Source organism: Papilio xuthus, unplaced genomic scaffold, assembly GCF_000836235.2.
Source record: "Papilio xuthus unplaced genomic scaffold, Pxut_1.1 DF826159.1, whole genome shotgun sequence".
In the NCBI taxonomy this organism is placed as follows: domain Eukaryota; kingdom Metazoa; phylum Arthropoda; class Insecta; order Lepidoptera; family Papilionidae; genus Papilio; species Papilio xuthus.
This window is the reverse complement of record NW_013532490.1, coordinates 2,384,627-2,402,685: the sequence shown is the minus strand read 5'-3', so window position 1 is coordinate 2,402,685 and position 18,059 is coordinate 2,384,627. Positions and strand designations below refer to the sequence as shown.

At 34.4% G+C, this 18,059-nt stretch overlaps 1 protein-coding gene and 1 long non-coding RNA gene across 4 annotated transcripts in view; one reads left to right on the top strand and one right to left on the bottom strand.

Annotated features, from left to right (window-relative positions):
* Nucleotides 1–10,940, bottom strand: part of LOC106123159 (zinc finger protein rotund) — a 126,998-nt gene extending 116,058 nt beyond the window's left edge. For all 3 annotated transcript variants that reach the window (XM_013319354.1, XM_013319357.1, XM_013319355.1), the window contains exon 1: nucleotides 10,374–10,940. In XM_013319354.1, coding sequence (XP_013174808.1) covers nucleotides 10,374–10,553 — 180 coding nt within the window. In that variant the 5' untranslated portion in view covers nucleotides 10,554–10,940. The remainder of the gene's footprint in view (nucleotides 1–10,373) is intronic.
* Nucleotides 10,941–17,326: 6,386 nt separating this feature from the next.
* LOC106123158 (uncharacterized) overlaps nucleotides 17,327–18,059 on the top strand; it is a 4,671-nt gene continuing 3,938 nt past the window's right edge. The window contains exon 1 of the long non-coding RNA XR_001228148.1: nucleotides 17,327–17,502. This is a non-coding gene — a long non-coding RNA (uncharacterized LOC106123158). The remainder of the gene's footprint in view (nucleotides 17,503–18,059) is intronic.

The following is an 18,059-nucleotide window of genomic DNA, read 5'->3' as shown; positions in this document are numbered from 1 at the left end:
GTAAACTTGAGCAAAGTTTTTATATTTCTATGTTATAAATAGATTTATATAAAATAGAATAGTCAGGAATATAGTTAAAATATTTATTAGATTTAGTTTTTTTGTCGCAATTAAAAGTAAAAACTAAATAATAATCGAAAGATATATTTTTATATAGAAACCTTACGCCCTCTTACATTTCGTTCTGTAGCAATCAAGACCTGAAAAATGCTAGCTGAAAAAATGCTTTAAAATTTCATCAATAGATGGCAGCACTATAAACTTTGCTTAAAATCTTTAAAGCTATTATATAGGTTCTTTCTCAATTATTCCAATGAGATTTCACGAAATTATTTTTTTTATTTTTAAGATGAAATAAATAACGAAAAGAATGGCTTACTTTTTTGTTATTTCTTAGTAGTGTAAAAAGTGTAGAGTAACCTCAATAGATAGCGTTCTAGCAAAGCCTTAATCTAGATTCGTGTCAGCGCAAATTGCCAAAACATTTTTATAAAATCAATATATTTTGTACACGAGTTTTGAAGATACTGTTAGTAAAAAGATGCAGATTTACTAAACAAACATTTTTCATACATAATATTTCATACTAATATTATAAATGCGAATGTTTAGATGAATGGATGTTTGTTTGAAGGTATCTCCGAAACGGCTCAACGGATCTTGATGAAATTTGGCACAGATGTAGTCTGGAAGAACACATACTCTAACAGATAGCTAATAACATCAATCTAAAAAGAGATTTAGTAAACATCTTGATAAAAGTAAGTATTAATTTTAACTAAAATTTCTAGCTTCTACATCAGTGATGTTATGGTCACTAAGGACGTCCCTAAGTGTTTAATACCCATCTGACTGTAGCAGTTATAGTAAAAATTTCATAACAAACAGAGTAACTTTATAAAATGTCAGCTCTCGAGTTATTGCATTTGCAATTAGTTTTCTAGTTTCCCAACATGTCGGAAGATTTACGCAAACATTAATCTTATTAAGAAAATCATTTTAGAAAGTATGCGATATAAGTAACTTTCTCTTGTGAAATACCTGTATACATTTATAATGATAGAGTTAGTTCTCATAAAAATAATACTACAGGAAACTTGTTCGTAATTTGAAGGTTTTTTCCAAAGAGTTGTGACATGTAAGCCGTAAGTGAAGAATCATTTGTAATTTGACATTTAATTCCTCTAATCTTACTAATGATATAAATCCGAATGTTTGGATGTATGGAAGTTAGAAGGTATCTCCAGAACGCCTGCAAGGATCACGCTGAAATTTAACATAGATGCAGAACTTAACCTGGAAGAACACAACTGTCGCCCGCGACCCCATCCGCGCGATATTAAAATAACATAATTAGTAGCCTATGTCTTCTTCCAAATTTCATTGAGATCCAATCAGTTGTTCTAGAGATACCTTCAAACAAACATCCATCCATCCAAATATTCGCATTTATATTAGTAAGATGGTATAAAGCATAATTTAAATTGTCTAGTGATGTAAAGAAGCTGTTTGGTGATAAACATAAATAAAGACTAACAGCAATATATAATTGTCTACTTTGATTTGAAGCATTATCTCGTACGTTGACCTTTGTATCAAAACAAACGTCGGAGACAGCTATAGGGGGATGCTGGGGTGTCATTGAGGACAGTGAAAAATCGCTTCTTCGTTTTTTTGCGGCGTGCGCTCGATGTGTACCACGCCTTGACGCATCTATGTTTTCAACTAGCGTATCCACGATTTTGGCGAACCAAGAAATCTACAGGATGTATCAAAATTATATACCTATTAATATTTAATCTATAATATAATTTTCAGTTTGAGTTCAGTAGAACAGTAGTAGTCTACCAATTTTAAATATCCTAATTTTATTGATTTTTTTTTTAATCTTATTACTTTTCAATTTTATTCAAGTACACCATCTAATACAAACAAAAAACACAATAAGTTAAAGCTACACATACGAATAATTTTTTTTTAAGAGAAGGGGGCAAACGAGCGTCTGGAACACCGAGGTGATCAACGACACCCATGGCCATCTGCAATAACAGTGAAACTGCAGATGCGTTGCAAACCTTTAAGGAAATTGTATGCTCGCTTTTTGAAGGACCCTAAGTCGTATTGGTTTGGAAATACCGCCGAGGACAGACCGTTCCACAACGCGGCTGTGCGACGCAAGAAATTGCGCGAGAATCGCACCGTTGTCGAATGCCAGTCGTTCAGGTGGTGTGGATGGAACCTGGCGGTCTAATTAGTTTTAAAATTATATTTCATTATTTTTATCCTAAATGCACAATTTACTTCCAACTGAAAAGTTCTAACTTAACAAAAATGTTGAATAAACATCATTGGACTGCATAAAAGGTTACTGAAAGGTAAAAAAAAGAACCGTATTTCATTACAAAGGTATACAGATCTCGATAAAAAGACGGCCATTTAATAAAAAGTGACGAAAAAATAAAACATTTAGTTTTTATTAGAATGCCAGCAACTTTAGTCAAAATTACTAATAATGCCGTTAACTGTTCAAACTTATACAATTTTTTGTGTTGCCCAAGACCATTGAATCGTAGCCAAAAAACGTATCTAGTTTATCAACGTAAATATTATTCGGAAATAAACGAAATTGTAGCTGCCGGCCGCGACTACGTCCCCGTTAAATTAAAAAAAAACCTAAGGTACTTACCTTAGGTGTTCTTTTATAATAGACTATGTTCTTAAGGTATGCCAAATTTTGTAGAAATTTGTTCAGGCGTTCTGGAGATACCTTTTAACAGACATCGATCCACTAAAATATTCGCATTTATGTTATTATTTTATAAGAGAAGGGCGCAAACGAGCGGCGGGAAAACCGAGGTGATGACCGACGTCCATGGACATCTGCAACACCATAGGAACTGCAGATGCGTTGCCGGCCTTTAAGGAAATTTGTATGCTCGCTTCTTCTCGCTATTATTTGTAGGATGTTAGATTAATAACATTAAACATTCTCTTTGATACTTACTTTCAAATTACTTTGAGTCGTAGTTAGTTTTAATTACATTTATATAAAATTTTATCTGTCATTAAATACATAACATAAAATTAAATTTAACTAATTCCTAACACGCATCGTAAACGTCAATAACACGAGATAACGCGCCAACAAGAATAACTTAATAAAAATTATAATTAGTGTTAGTTGTGACAGGAATCCACTAATTAATCTAATATTTTTTGCAGACCGAAGCCGCAAAAGGCGGTACACGGCATCTGGAAATGGTCGGGTTTTTGCTTGAAATTTATACTAAGAAATTTTAACTAAATAAAATGTTAAGTCCGAACATGGAATTATAAAAATCACTTATAAAACTGACGTCATTGGTGACGGAAAATATGATAATAAACTTACTAATCATCATCATCATCAGCTCACTATACGTCTCCACCCAGAGGCTCGGAGCCTACCCTAAGTTAAGGCTGGTTAGGCCATAGTCAACCACGCTGGCTCGGGTTGGTTGACTTCACACATATCTTTGAATTTCTTCGCAGATATGTGCAGGTTGCCGCACGATGTTTTTATTCAACTCACTAATATTTTACTAATGTTATAAATGCGAATGTTTAGATGGATCGATGTTTGTTAGAAGGTATCTCCAGAACGGCTGCATAGATCTCGCTAAAATTTGGCACAGATGTAGAATATAGTCTGGAAGAACACACAGGCTATTAATTAGTTTTTTTTTTTATTACACAGGGACGGAGTCGACGGCGACAGTTTGCTTTACTATATTTGAAAGTATCTTAAAACTTATTAGGTAAATTTCCTACTGTATATCTATACTTATGATTACCATATTAATGTTGTTTCTAAAATAAAAACGCTTGTCATTTATTAACTAAAATAAATATTGTAATTAATATCCAATATTGTTGGATAGCAAACTTTACTCCTATTCGGAACCTACACAGCGTTTATTTAGTGTAAATTTTCTATACTAAGTCCACACTAAGTGTTCACTAAGCGAGTTTTTTCTTAACCATATAAATATTACTACAGCAATTAATCTAAAACATTTATTTCCGTGTAATTAACTAAGTAAAAAACCAATACATCAAAGAGTTTAGATTTTCATAATTAAAACTATTGATTTATAGTGGATTGATCGTTATTTTCAAGATATAAAACACTTGGTTTATAATTGGTTTTATGTCTTGAATTATTCATAATTCAACACCACAGCTCTGTTCCCGATATTAAGTTTGCGGTTTTTCTTTTAATATTAGTTGATTTAAACCACATAAATTATCTAGTAAATAATCCAGTGTTTCTCAAAGTGCTCTGAAACCTTTCTAGAGGTCCACGAAAATAGGCACAGATAAAAAAAAATACTTAAGAGATTCCAGAAGAAAAATCCGTCAAATGGTTAAGATGGGAACAGAGTAAGATCCAGTTGACTAGAGATTTCATTTGGCATTACACAATAAAGTAATTCTTACGGTGAAGGAAAACATCGTGATAGACCTGCACATATCTGCAAAGAAATTCAAAGATATGTGTAAAGTCAACCCGCATTTGGCCAGCGTGTTTGACTAAGTCCTAGTCACCCCTAACAAAGGGGACGTAGAGCTGATGATGAAATAAAAAAACAGCTTTCCCGCCAATTTCACTTAGTAATCTGCTCATCATCAGTTCACTATACGTCCCCACCGAGGGGCTCGGAGTCTACCCTAAGTAATGGGTGATTTGGCCATAGTCAACCACGCTGGCCAAGTGCGGGTTGACTTCACACATATCTTTGAGTTTCTTCTCAGATATGTGCAGGTTGCATGTACATATGTAAATATGAAATCGAAAAACACATTGGTACATGGCGGAATTCGAACCTAGGACCTGCAGGATGCAAGTCAAATGCTTGACCCCTGGGCCACCGACGCTCTAGTAATCTGCTCATCGCGCTTCATATAACAATTCATATTCATCTGTTTTAAAACAAAATTAAAGCGAATAGTTTTTTGCTAATTTTTAATGCGTAGTTTATTAAAAAAGTACTAAAGTCAGTAAATTATTCTAACAATGATCGTTTTGTCTAAGACCTGAATATTAAGAATATTTTATTCATTTATATCTAGAAATAGTCAATGAAATTAATTCCAATCGACAAATACATGGATACAATAATTTACCATACCTGAATCCGTAATTCCGAAAATGTACGGTCGTTGTTTGATAAAAAAAAACTTAGTCGGTTTACGATTTGCTTTTTTGTCGTTTGATAAATTAGGATTTATTACTCGATTAATTATTTACATTGCAATTCTTTACAATGACACAATTATTGACATTTATTCGAGCTGTTGACACACTATAGATTTAATTATGTATGATATTATTGGATTTGAGAGCGTTGGTGGCTCAGTGGTCAAGCACTTGACTTGCAATCTGCAGTTCCTGGGCTCGAATCCCGCCATGTAGCAATGTGTTTTTCGATTTCCGATTTACATATGTACATTTATCCGACGTTCTTACGGTGAAGGAAAACATCGTGATGCAACCTGCACATGTCTGAGAAGAAATTCAAAGATATGTGTGAAGTCAACCAACCCGCACTTGGCCAGCGTGGTTGACTATGGCCTAATCACCCTTAACTTAGGGTAGGCTTCGAGCCCCTCGGTGGGGACATATAGTGAGCTGATGGTGATGATTATTGGATTTGTAGAAATACAAACCAAATATAATTACACTCTCGCAAGTGATTTGTTTCTAGCAATACCTACTATATAGTTGTTTTTTCTAAACAGCGAATTTTTTTTTCTAAATTAAGTCTGCTCCACTTACCGTTGGTTTTTAAGGCCAAAAACGTACTAATATCATCATGTGAATGTTTAGATGGTTAGATGTTTGTTTGAAGGTTACTCCGAAACGACTCAAAGGATCTTGATGAAATTTGACACAGATATAGAACGTAACCTGGAAGAACACACGAGCTGCTTATTTTTTTTTTAATTCCAGCTAGTCTCTGTATAAAACATATCGTCATCCCTGTCACTATCTTTGACAAAGCTGTGATGATAACATGTTTTAAACGGGGATTTAGGTCTCAGAAACTCACAGTTATGCCATCATTTTGCTGCATTATTACTGTAATTTTAAATACAGCTTTTAGTTTCAAAATCAGGAAACGCTAGAGTTATTTTCCTTTTAACAAGTGAAAGGACTTTTATCAAAATTTTCAAAGGAAGCAAGTAAATTTATCACTTGAATAATGTCATAGCAACACCATAAGTTTCACATATTAATGATGGAGAAGTGCGGTTGAAAGAACAGGGTTTGTCTTTTAAATTAATTGTCAGAGATGCGACTGTGTGGGGTCTTAAGACGGGAGATGCGGGGTCGACAGGAGGGGGCATCGTGGCCTGCGGTTGACGTTAATAAGTAAGTAAAGTTGCTATTTGAATTGCTAAATTCATTATTTATGATAAATTAATTTGACAAATTAACGGCATTTTATAGCTTGGAAATTAATACTCTGCTGAAAATGAACAATCGGGTCAACAGATGTTAATTGTCTACTATCCATTGATAGACTGCAATAAAATAAATTGCGTTATCCATCAGTATTAGATAGAGAAGGAAATAAACAAATGAAGGATATTTCTTCATCATCAGCTCACAATATGTCCCCACTGAGGCTCAGAGCCTACCCTAAGTTAGGTTTGACTAGGCCATAGTCTACCACGCTGGAACAGTGCGGGTTGACTTCACACATACCTTTGAATTTCTTCGAAGATATGTGGCATCAAGATCATTTGAGTCGTTCTGGAGTAACCTTCAAACAAACATCCATACATCTAAACATTCACATTGATGATATTAGTAAGTTTTTGGCCTTAAAAACCAACGGTAAGTGGAGCAGACTTATTTTAGAAAAAAAATCGCTATTTAGAAAAAACAACTACTACTAAAGGTATCGGTAGAAACAAATCACTTGCGAGAGTGTAATCATATTTGGTTTATATTTCTGCAAATCCAATAATCATCATCATCAGCTCACTATACTTCCCCACCGAGGGGCTCGGAGCCTACCCTAAGTTAAGGGTGATTAGGCCATAGTCAACCACGCTGGCCCTTTAAATTTCTTCTCAGATATGTGCAGGTTGCATCACAATGTTTTCCTTCGCCGTAAGAACGTCTAATAAATGTACATAGGTAAATTTAAAATCGAAAAACACATTGGTACATGGCCCCTTTTAAATCCAGGACCTGCAGATTACAAGTCAAGTGTTTAACCCCTGACAGACGCTCTATTTTCTATCCGTATTTGCAGTAAAAATTTTGACTTAAAATCTGAATATGTCACACTTCGAGTCCTTATGGCGATTAAATTATATCTAATTATTATATAAATTAGAGACGATAACAAAAGCAATTCCGCCAGACGATTTATCCCGGAGGATCATGATCCGAGGAAAATGATCGGTGCCGTGGCGGGTAACGACATCCCGGGGCTGTGACGTCATTAATCAAACGCCTGCACACACTAGGGTGGTTACTGGGTTACCGAAAAACTGGGTACATCGAAAATAGCAGAATCCTAGATTTTTTTTAAATATAGAAATGAATAGCAATAACTTCGGAGACAGTGTACTTTAGTCAATCCTATCCTACTAATATTACTAATGCGAATGTATGGAAGGATGGATGGATGGGTGGATGTTTGTTTGAAGGTTCTACGGAACTTTACAAAATATTTTGATGAAATCTGACACACATATAGAATCTGACACACATCTGAAAGCACACATAGGCTACTTAAAAAGGTTTTTTTTAATTCCGCGCGAACAGAGTCGCGTGCGACAGCTAATGAAGTATAAATACCCTGTGAATAGTAGTAAGAGGATAGATAAGTTTAAGATAGGATCCAAAAAACGTATAACGTATGCGTAATTAAGGAAACACAACAAGTTCCATATTTCGTTGAAAAATATGTGACCTTAAAAATGTTGCCTTTTTAGAGTTACCTCGTTGTTCAATAGGATCGTAATGAAGACGTCAAGACAAACGGAATGATTCTCTGGATTATTTTGCTTTCTCCCAATGTGCGGTGAAATTGTGCGGAGTTGCCGAATTGTGACATCCAAACTAATTGTGCTAAACGACCTTTGAGGAAAAAATATTTAAAAAAAAGAAGTATTTTCTTTATATCGAGTTTCAACCAAACCTATATTTATGTTTCGCTATTTAGTACATACATAGACTAAGCTACATTATTTATTGGATTAGTACGATGCTGGATACTTAATATATTGCTTTTTCAATATCCATAGTCCATAAATTTACTAAACATTTACAAATTAAAATTATACTGTGGGTCTAGTATAGTCATCATCAATTATGTCAAACTTAGTATAGGACTAGTTGTCGCTCGCGACTCCGTCCGCGCGGAATTAAAAAAATAACTTATTTAGTAGCCTATCTTAAAGACTATGCTCTACATCTATGCAAAATTTAAGCGAGATCCATGCAGCTGTTCTGGAGATACCTTCTAACAAACATACATCCAAATATTCGTATTTATAATATTATATTATGCAGCTGACTGTACATAGAGTAAATAGAATAATGTACAATCTTGACGTACCACGATCAACGATATGCAAAAACAATGCAGAAGTGAGACATCCGCCACGAGACGTAACCGTGACGAAATCGTCGTCACGAATACATCCGGAATGAGAGCCGTAGTCAATTCCTATGACGGTAGATTATAAATGATAGCCTCTTGAATAACACCATCCACAGTGTGATGCATGTTATTTGATTGTCTTAATTTAAGGATGGGTTTCTACTGACACATTTTTAACAAATACATATTAGACTCATATCGAAAAACTGAAATTAGTGACTTATAGTGGAAACGCACGTTATAAAGCAGATAATGAATTAAAAAAAAGTTCAGATAAAATATCTCACAGTTGATAACAAATAAGGTTTTTATTATTTCTATTATATTCCACGAAATATCAGTATTAAACGTCTATATTGGAAATGTATAAAAAGATTGAGTTAACACAAGTTCTAGGAAATGAACGGTGTCCGCGATGAGCTAAGTAACACTATTTCAACATTGTCTTCGTCACTGAGCGCAGAATGGTACACTTTTTAACTAAAATAGATTATCTTATACCAGTTATCCGCGAATTCAATGCTTATAAAGGTTACAAAGGTGTGCGAGATAAAAATCTTACTATTATAAAGATGGGAGGATAAGATGGAAGTTAAAAGGTATCTTCAGAACGACTCTGTGTTTCTCGCTGAAATTTGCCATAGATTTTTTTTATATCATAAGGTGGCAACGTGTGAACGTGTTAATAAATATATTTCTTTATCGTGTATAAATTAAGATTAATAATTTTCGTCGTCATATACAATTGAAAATATTATTCAGTTTCATTATATGTTTGGTTTAAAAGCCCGTGCTGGTGTTGCCAGATAAAATCCACATAAAAAACCACAAACAACCTGCTCTCCAAGCGATTTGTCCTCCATGCACGGACGATCACGATTATCTATGGTACGGCATCGCGCGCTGGGCGCACTTTTTGGATCGCTTTTATTTTTGATTGACTTCCTATTGGGTCCATGCGCCAGCTTGCGGTTGAGCAAAAACTATCACGTTCCAGCTACGTGAATAATCAGCTCGTTATCTATTGACTTTAGACTTGGGTGAGTGACACCGCTCCATTCATGACCATTCAATAAATGAAAGGATGAGTTTGATAAACATGTTTGAAAGCATTAAACATCTTTATTAAAATACCATTGTAATAATATTAATTCAAATTATTACATCTCAAATTACATTTGCATTATGAAACAATGTATGCATAGACTAGCTGTTGCCTGCGAATCCGTCCGCGAGTAATTTAAAATAAGTGGTAATTAGTGGTCTATATGTTCGTCCAGACTATGTTCTATGCAAAATTTTAGCGAGAAGCATACATTTAGTAATAAAAGTATGTTTCATTATGAGACTTTGTAGTCTAGATTTTGCCATTTTAAGTGTCAAATAAAGCCTATTGAGCGCTTTTTTTAGTCTTTTTTTGTCTTAAGGTGACAAACGAGCGAGCGGCCACCTGAAATCGCTGAAATAGCGTAGCGACCGCTGCCCGTAGACATACGCAATTGCATATGCCTTGCCCACCTTTAATCGACGGAGGAGAGAATGCGCAGAAATAAAATATTTTCCTTTTCCATGCATCCTCTCATCCGGAAAGTCCACTTCCATTTCCCATCCTTTCCTTATAAGAAAAAGGGTGGGAAGGGAAAAAGGACTAAATGAGGCCTCCGGGACGCACATCTCTCTTTGTAGTAATTAATATTTAAGTCTTACCTTAATAGGTGGTGCGTAGTCAACCGCCATCATGCAATCACTATTAACACCGGCTTCAGTCTTTATCATAGGGGGTCCGTGATGGTACAGCTGCCCCATCTGGTGATGGTGCATGCCACTCTCACCGCGACTGTACCACGTGGTGTACATACCGCAGTTTTGTTCGCAACAGTTACTCATAAATACCGCATTTCTAATGCACAATGTTCAATATACACGACTGTACACATTCTAGTCACTGTCACCTTTGGCTTTTCATCGCGAATGTACTATCGTGTACATCACTTCACTAGCATTCAGATATCAGTCACAATGTTTATAGAATCTCATCACTTTTCACACATAATTTTTTTAAATAAAATTTTTAAAACAATTTAAAATTTATAACTTCTATTTTTGTAATAATTTTCGAACGACATAAATAAAATTAATTAATAATTTTGTTTTATAAATAAGCACCAAAAACATCAATTAAATTGAACCCGTTTTAACGAATGATTTTAAATCTTATATAAATTAAATAGATTGCACTAAGTACATTTAATAATAAATATATGTATGTCTGTATGTATTAATTTGACATAAATCCATTTATTTTGTAATTTGTTCTCCGGCATCTGTAACAAAAAAAAAACAAAATAAACGAATTGCATTTTGAACCTTTGACTTTATTTACGCCAAATTAAAAAAAAAACAATCATTAATCCTCTATAGTATTTTACATTTAAAATATCGACAATTTATTTTGCATTAATAGTTTTTAAAGATTTTTTTATATTATAAGGTTGCAAACGAGCGAGCGGTCACCTGAAATCACTGAAATAGCGAAGTCACCGTTGCCCATAGACATACGCAATTGCATATGCGTTGCCTACGATATAATCGACGGAGGAGAGGATGCACAGAAAGAAAATATTTTCCCTTTCCATCCATCCTCTCATCCGGAAAGTCCATTTCCACTTCCCATCTTTTTCTTATAAGAAAAAGGTGGGAAGGGAAAGATGACTAAATTAGGCCTCCGGGACGCACACTCATCAGACGAAACGCGGAATTGCTATCACTTCACGCCTGTCTTCTGTGTGGTCGTGGTATTTCACCGGGCGAGCCGGGCCGATTCGTGCGAAGATGTTAAAGCGGGCTCTACCACTGTTTACATTAGATTTTTTCTGTTGTGGATACCTTATCAAATTATGGTATTAGAACCTTTTTTTATAAACAAACATATAAACGATTAAAACGTTCAAGTTTGTTCGTCTCGTGTCGGCACCGACTAGTTTCGAACCGATTGGGGGCCCTTCAGAGTGACTTGTACTTGTATAACACACTGATAAAGGGCCCCGATGGGTTCAAAATTAGTCGATGCGTACACGAATAAAAATACTTGAGTGTTTTATTTGTTTATACATAGTTTGGCTTTAAATCCATTGTATACTGGTTACCAAAATCAATAAGTCGCAATTCAATAGTAATGTAATATTTATTTCGTAAGCTTCTTTCCTTCAACGACTTTGTTGTTAAGAACAAACCGACATTAACACGTAAATCTGTTTATAATGATAGCTTACAATATTATTTACAATAAATTACATCATGCACGTCCTCTGTGATGTTTCCTGATCATCAAGACTATATTTGTTTATAATCAGTTAAAAAAAAAACTTTGTGAAAAAGCTCAATTTTTTTTTTTCAGAATCCACTTTTGTGATCTGGACATTTTTAAAGTTAATTTATACGATTGGAATAATAATTTCATTAAGACTCTTTTTTTACTATTCTACTAGTTGCGGGACTGACTGCGAGCAACTACTTCGTTACGGTCGCGTCAGTGAAATCATTCTTTAAGAAATATCAGCATACAACTAAAGACAATGTCGCGCGTTCAACATCAGTGGAAAGAGAGCCTTATCTTGGTTGATATTAAATAGAGTAATAGCATATTGAAGATAATATTTAAGTAAAAACTAAACAGGTTATTTTCAAATATACCTCTTTGGTAGTAAAGGAACAATGGAAAACATTACCACAAAACAACTTAAAGTTGTTTGAATACTTAATAATGTCCCTAAAACCAAAACGTTTGCTTAGTTCAAGTTAAAATAACTTGCAAACTAACTATATCGTTGAATTGCAAATCGGAGTACTAAGGCACCATAACCGGTGGCAATGTATACCATACATATCATACAACTAGAGTTGAATGACCGGTAGACCACGCCCCACAGACACGCCCACTTTAAGCTCCGCCTACTCGGAATTTCGTAGTAAATTTTAGTATTTGACGACCATTAATTTTAGATGCCTACAATTCTATATTGTTAACTCAGGTTATTTTTTACAAACTATTATTGAAGCGTAGTTTATTTTACTAATGGATGGATGGATGTTTATTATAAGATATCTCCAGAACGGCTGCATAGATCTCGCTGAAATTCGGCATAGACCTAGAACATAGTCTGAAAGAACGCAAAGACTATTAATTAAGTTTTTTGTAATACCACGCGGACGATGGCACGGGAGACAGCTAGTTAAACCTATAAAGTATTTACTTTACTAATTGTTCATTTCAACGATTTTTTCTCATATAATTTATTATTTATCAAATCGAAAAAATTGGTAGAGTCAATATAAAACACTTGACATATATTTTTTAAGTAAAAAATATAAATATTTTAGTAACTTTGTATGAAAAAGAAGGTACAAATAAATTATTATCTGTCGGCCGGAATTCCGTCCGCGTGGAATTAAAAAAATACGGAATTAGTAGTATACGTGTTCTTCCAGACTATGTTCTACATCCATGCCAAATTTCACCAAGATCCGTTGAGCCGTTACTGAGATACCTTCAAATAAACATCCATCCATCTAAGCATTTATAATATTAGTAAGAAGTATTCATCAGCCCTCTAAACAATTGCACGTGTTTTTCAATCGAAAACGCCTTCCGTCATATTCCAAAAATGAGGTGTTAGACAAAACACATTCGTTCTGTGTGAATTCCATAACGAACTTCAAAAATGTTTTAACTGTACAAAAATTATCAATAAGTCACTTGATTATCGCGCGTCAGTTCCATACATTTTTGAAGTTCGCTATGGAGTCCACACAGAAGACAGGCGTGAAGTGGAAGCAATTCCGCGTTTCGTCTGATGAGTATGCGTCTCGGAGGCGTAATTTAGTTCTCTTTCCCTTGCCACCCTTTTTCTTATAAGGATAGGATGGGAAGTGGAAGGGGACTTTCCGCATGAGAGGATGCATGGAAAGGGAATATATTTTCTTTCTATGCATCCCATCCTCCGTCGATTAAAGGTAGGCAACGCATATGTAATTGCGTATGTCTATGGGCAACGGTCACTTCGCTATTTCAGTTATTTCAGGTGGCCGCTCTCTCGTTTGCCACCTTATAATAAAAAATAAAAATCGTATCGAAGCGAATGCACTTTGTCAAAACCCCGTTGAAAGGATTAAAAATAACTTCCAGCCAGTAACGAAGCTAAAAATAAAATAACTTTCTAATTTAATCGATATTTGATTTAAAAGTTATAAACTAAACAAAACGCTATCGTGTTCATTTGTTCGCAAACGTAAATGAATTCGAAAAAAAAGTGAACAAAAGAATCGATTTTTTGCACAACCGTTTAAAATCGAATATTCATTAGGGATATCAGTTTAAGCATTCCTACAAACAAAAGGTAGTTGCCACATTCATTGGTTTCTAACTCGGTATAAATCATTTAACGTTTGTCGTTGATTTAAAGTTTTGCTGATAGCTGTATTTTTTTTTAGACTTGAACGTCTATAAAGAAAAGACATCGCGTGCGGCCACGCACAGTGTTGTCATGTCGACTTTGTGATAAATAAAATGGGTTAAAACATTACTAATATTATAAATACCAAAGTTTTCATGTATGTATGTTTGTTAAACGGCTAAACGAATCGCAATTAAATTTGGCATAGCTGTAAAACATAGTCTAGATGAACACATATAGACTACAAATTAAGTTTTTTTTAAACGGAAAAATGTACAATAATTAACAATTTTAAATAAATATACATTTAGATTTCCATATTCTTTTAGATTTTTCATTTTTGATTTGATAAAACCAAATATGGATAGATTTCTTACTTTAACACCTTGCACATGTAATTATCTATTACAACTTAAGTTATACAGCAAGTTAAAGTAAAAAAACTACATTGAGATGTCACGTTTGACACGAAGTTAAATTGAACGTCCAGCGCTTACTGAATTGGTTATCGCAATTTGAAAATCCGATTGATTAACGAAAACGTCTCTATTTAAATTGTGTAACCATAAAAAATATTAATAGTACATTTCAAGATTCTATTCAATTCTTAAATATCAAATTTTACTGTAATAGAGGCAACATTACATCGGTCAGCTCGCCTGGTGAAATACCACGACCACGTGGAACAAGACAGGCGTGAAGTGGTAGAACTCAGGTGGGCACCCAAAACAATTGTCCAAACACAAGATCGGCGAAAATTCACTGAGCTGACGGCCAACCTCCATTAAATGGAGAGGCACCTTGAGAGAGAGAGAGAGAGAGTGAGTGAGGGAGAGAGAGAGCCGAAATCAATATTAAAAAAGTATCGCAAATATCCTTTTCGTACTGTTTCCGTCATGTTATTTTTTTCTTTTATACCATATTCCATGCCTAAGTAGGTTTTACATATTTACAGCCAGAACTATTTACGATAGATAGGGCCTCTTACCAAATTTAGAACTTAAGGTACGCGTCCATTGGTTCGCGCCGGACGCATCTCACGCACGACCCGCGACTGAATTTAGTTTGCTTTGTATAATTTTACAAAGCGCTGCGTACATCATCCGCGTCGCTCGCATCATTAAACATAGCAAATCAGTTTGATCCGTGCGTAAAGTGCGGGCAGTGTTCGCGTACCTTTATTGTTCGTTTAATTTGATAGAGGCAAATATGCGTACTTGACAAGTCCTGTCTTTGAATAGTCAAAGAGAATGTTTAGTTCAGAATTTGCTCGTAGCTCTTTGGATTGTGTACTAAATAATGGACGAATAAGTTTTTACTATCAATAGCAATGCTAATCAGATGTGTATTGACCATGCAAATTATGTTCCATAGCCATTAATTGCGTCTGCCCACCGCGCTCGGCTGATCACTGACATTTTGCTACCGTTGCCTTTGAGAAGGGAATGCTTCGAGAATTATCCTCACTTTTTACATTACTTAAAAGACATTAAAGATGAAATATAGCTGGTTAAATTTTAAGATAAAAGGAGACAGAACACTAGCTGTCGCTCTCGACTCCGTTCGCACGAAATAAAAAAAAATACTAGAGTATGTGTTCTTCCACTGTTCTACATCTATGTCAAATTTGAGCTAGGTCTAGGCAACTGTATCCCCAGTACCTTCTAACAAACATCCATCCATCCATCCAAATATTCACATTTATAATGTTAGTAACATTTTTTTTTAAATACTAAAAAAACTGACATATTAATTTGTATCTATGTTTTACGGAGTTTTAATCCAAATAGAATATTTTTCGCAAAATTAACGGGACACCGACACAATGATAAGTAGTTATAACGCAATTAGTTAATAAAAATAATAAAAAAATAAAAAAAATGTTTTATAAAATAGAACTATCACGCTCCTCGCTTACGATCAATCGCGCTATACTCGGCGAGAACAAAACACGAGCGGGGTACGTTTAGAACGGCGACGTGTTGCTATAGCAAAGGGACTGGCGGTGACGTCACATACGAATCATCACGCCAGCAGTGACGTCACCATCCTGCCACTGTCACGGAGTCATTCCATTGCGACTATATGGTCAAACAATAATCATGAACATCGTTACATTTAATTTAAAATGCCATACAAAGGTATACTCTAAAAAATAACGAAAAATCTGCTAATTACCTTTAAAAGAACAAGAGCAAAGAGATAAAATAAAATTAAAATCTATATACTTTGGGGAACTAGAAGAAAATCTCTTACTAAAGTTTTCTTCAATCGAAATTCCCGACATTAAAACATGAAAAAACATTATAACTGTTTAATTTTTAAAGAAAACAAGATTTTTATAAAAATGTTTTCTAGTATGTATGTTTACAGTGGAAACGTGCAGCTAGACATAAGTCAAAACTCCTACGCTTACGCTAAAGTAATAATCGACTATTTCCAACACGAATTAAAAAAATGATTCGAGGGTACAAAAACTAATAGAAAATTCCAAATTCAAATTTATATATAAAATCCATACTATTTAAAATAATCTCATTATATTATTGATAATGTTATTCTATTCGTTAAACTGCTGGCATAGTAGTGATATTAAAAACTTTAAAGTTTGACATTTAACCAAAATCGTATATGTAACGCCATTATCAAAATTATCAAAAATTAAAAAGAAAAAATGAAATATTTACCTTATATACAGATGAAAATAGATGGTCGTTGTCCATTTTATACAATCATATAATTTTATAACAGTATTATTTACGAAACAAATGCTTAAATACGACATTTTGATATTGTCTAGTAATCTCCGGCAATATGTGAACCCCGGAAGTGTTGCGTTCTAAAACTTGAGAATTCCTAAGACATTTTTAAAACCAAAAAATTATCAAAGATAAATAATTGATTTCTTAAATTATGGTAAAAAATTTAATAGTATTATATTTGATTAGTTTATTCGTTTTTTTTAGTTTAATAAATGTAAAAAATGTGTTAAATATTATAAATTGCTATTTGAAAATTTTAACCAATGTAAAGAAAATTGTTTTTATAAAAAGTTGGATAAAAATATATTTAGTAGTTTAAATTTTTGTTTTAATTAATAGTTTTCAATTTAAAACATATTATGTTGGTTTTATTTCTTAATTCAAACTTTTAAAAATAGATTTATCGATTTCTGAACGTACTCGTCTAGGCCGCGCCTCCGCGTCGACGCTGATACATTTTCAAAATGGCGCTCTATATACACTTATTTACTGTGTTCTTTTCATGTATTATATATTAAAGTGTGCGTTACTAACTTCATTAGATTGTTTTGTGTATGTTATAATATAACATATAAGTGTTGATATTATCAAAGAAACTCAGCGTTATTTTCGTGAACGAAGGTAAGTCTATGTTGTTTTAATATTTTAACAATTGTATAAATATCTTTAATTAATGTTAATATCATTTCTTAATATGTGTTTTTTTTTTTTTTTTTTTTTTTATAAGAGAAGGGGGCAAACGAGCGGCGGGAACACCAAGGTGATCATCGACACCCATGGACATCTGCAACACCAGAGGAACTGTAGATGCGTTGCCGGCCTTTAAGGAAATGGTATGCTCGCTTCTTGAAGGTCCCTAAGTCGTATTGGTTTGGAAATACCGCCGAGGACAGACCGTTCCACAACGCGACTGTGCGAGGCAAGAAATTGCGCGAGAATCGCACCGTTGTGGAACGCCAGCCATCCAGGTGGTGTGGATGGAACCTGGCGGTCTGTCGTGTCGTCCGATTACGGAACTCGGCGGCAGGAATCGTTCCAAACAATTCTTCCGAACACTCCCCATGGTAAATGCGGTAAAAAATGCAGAGGGAACTAACGTCCCTCCGCAAGGCCAGGGAATCAAGCCGATCGGTAAGACCTCGGTCGTTGACGATTCGAGTCGCTCTCCGTTGTATGCG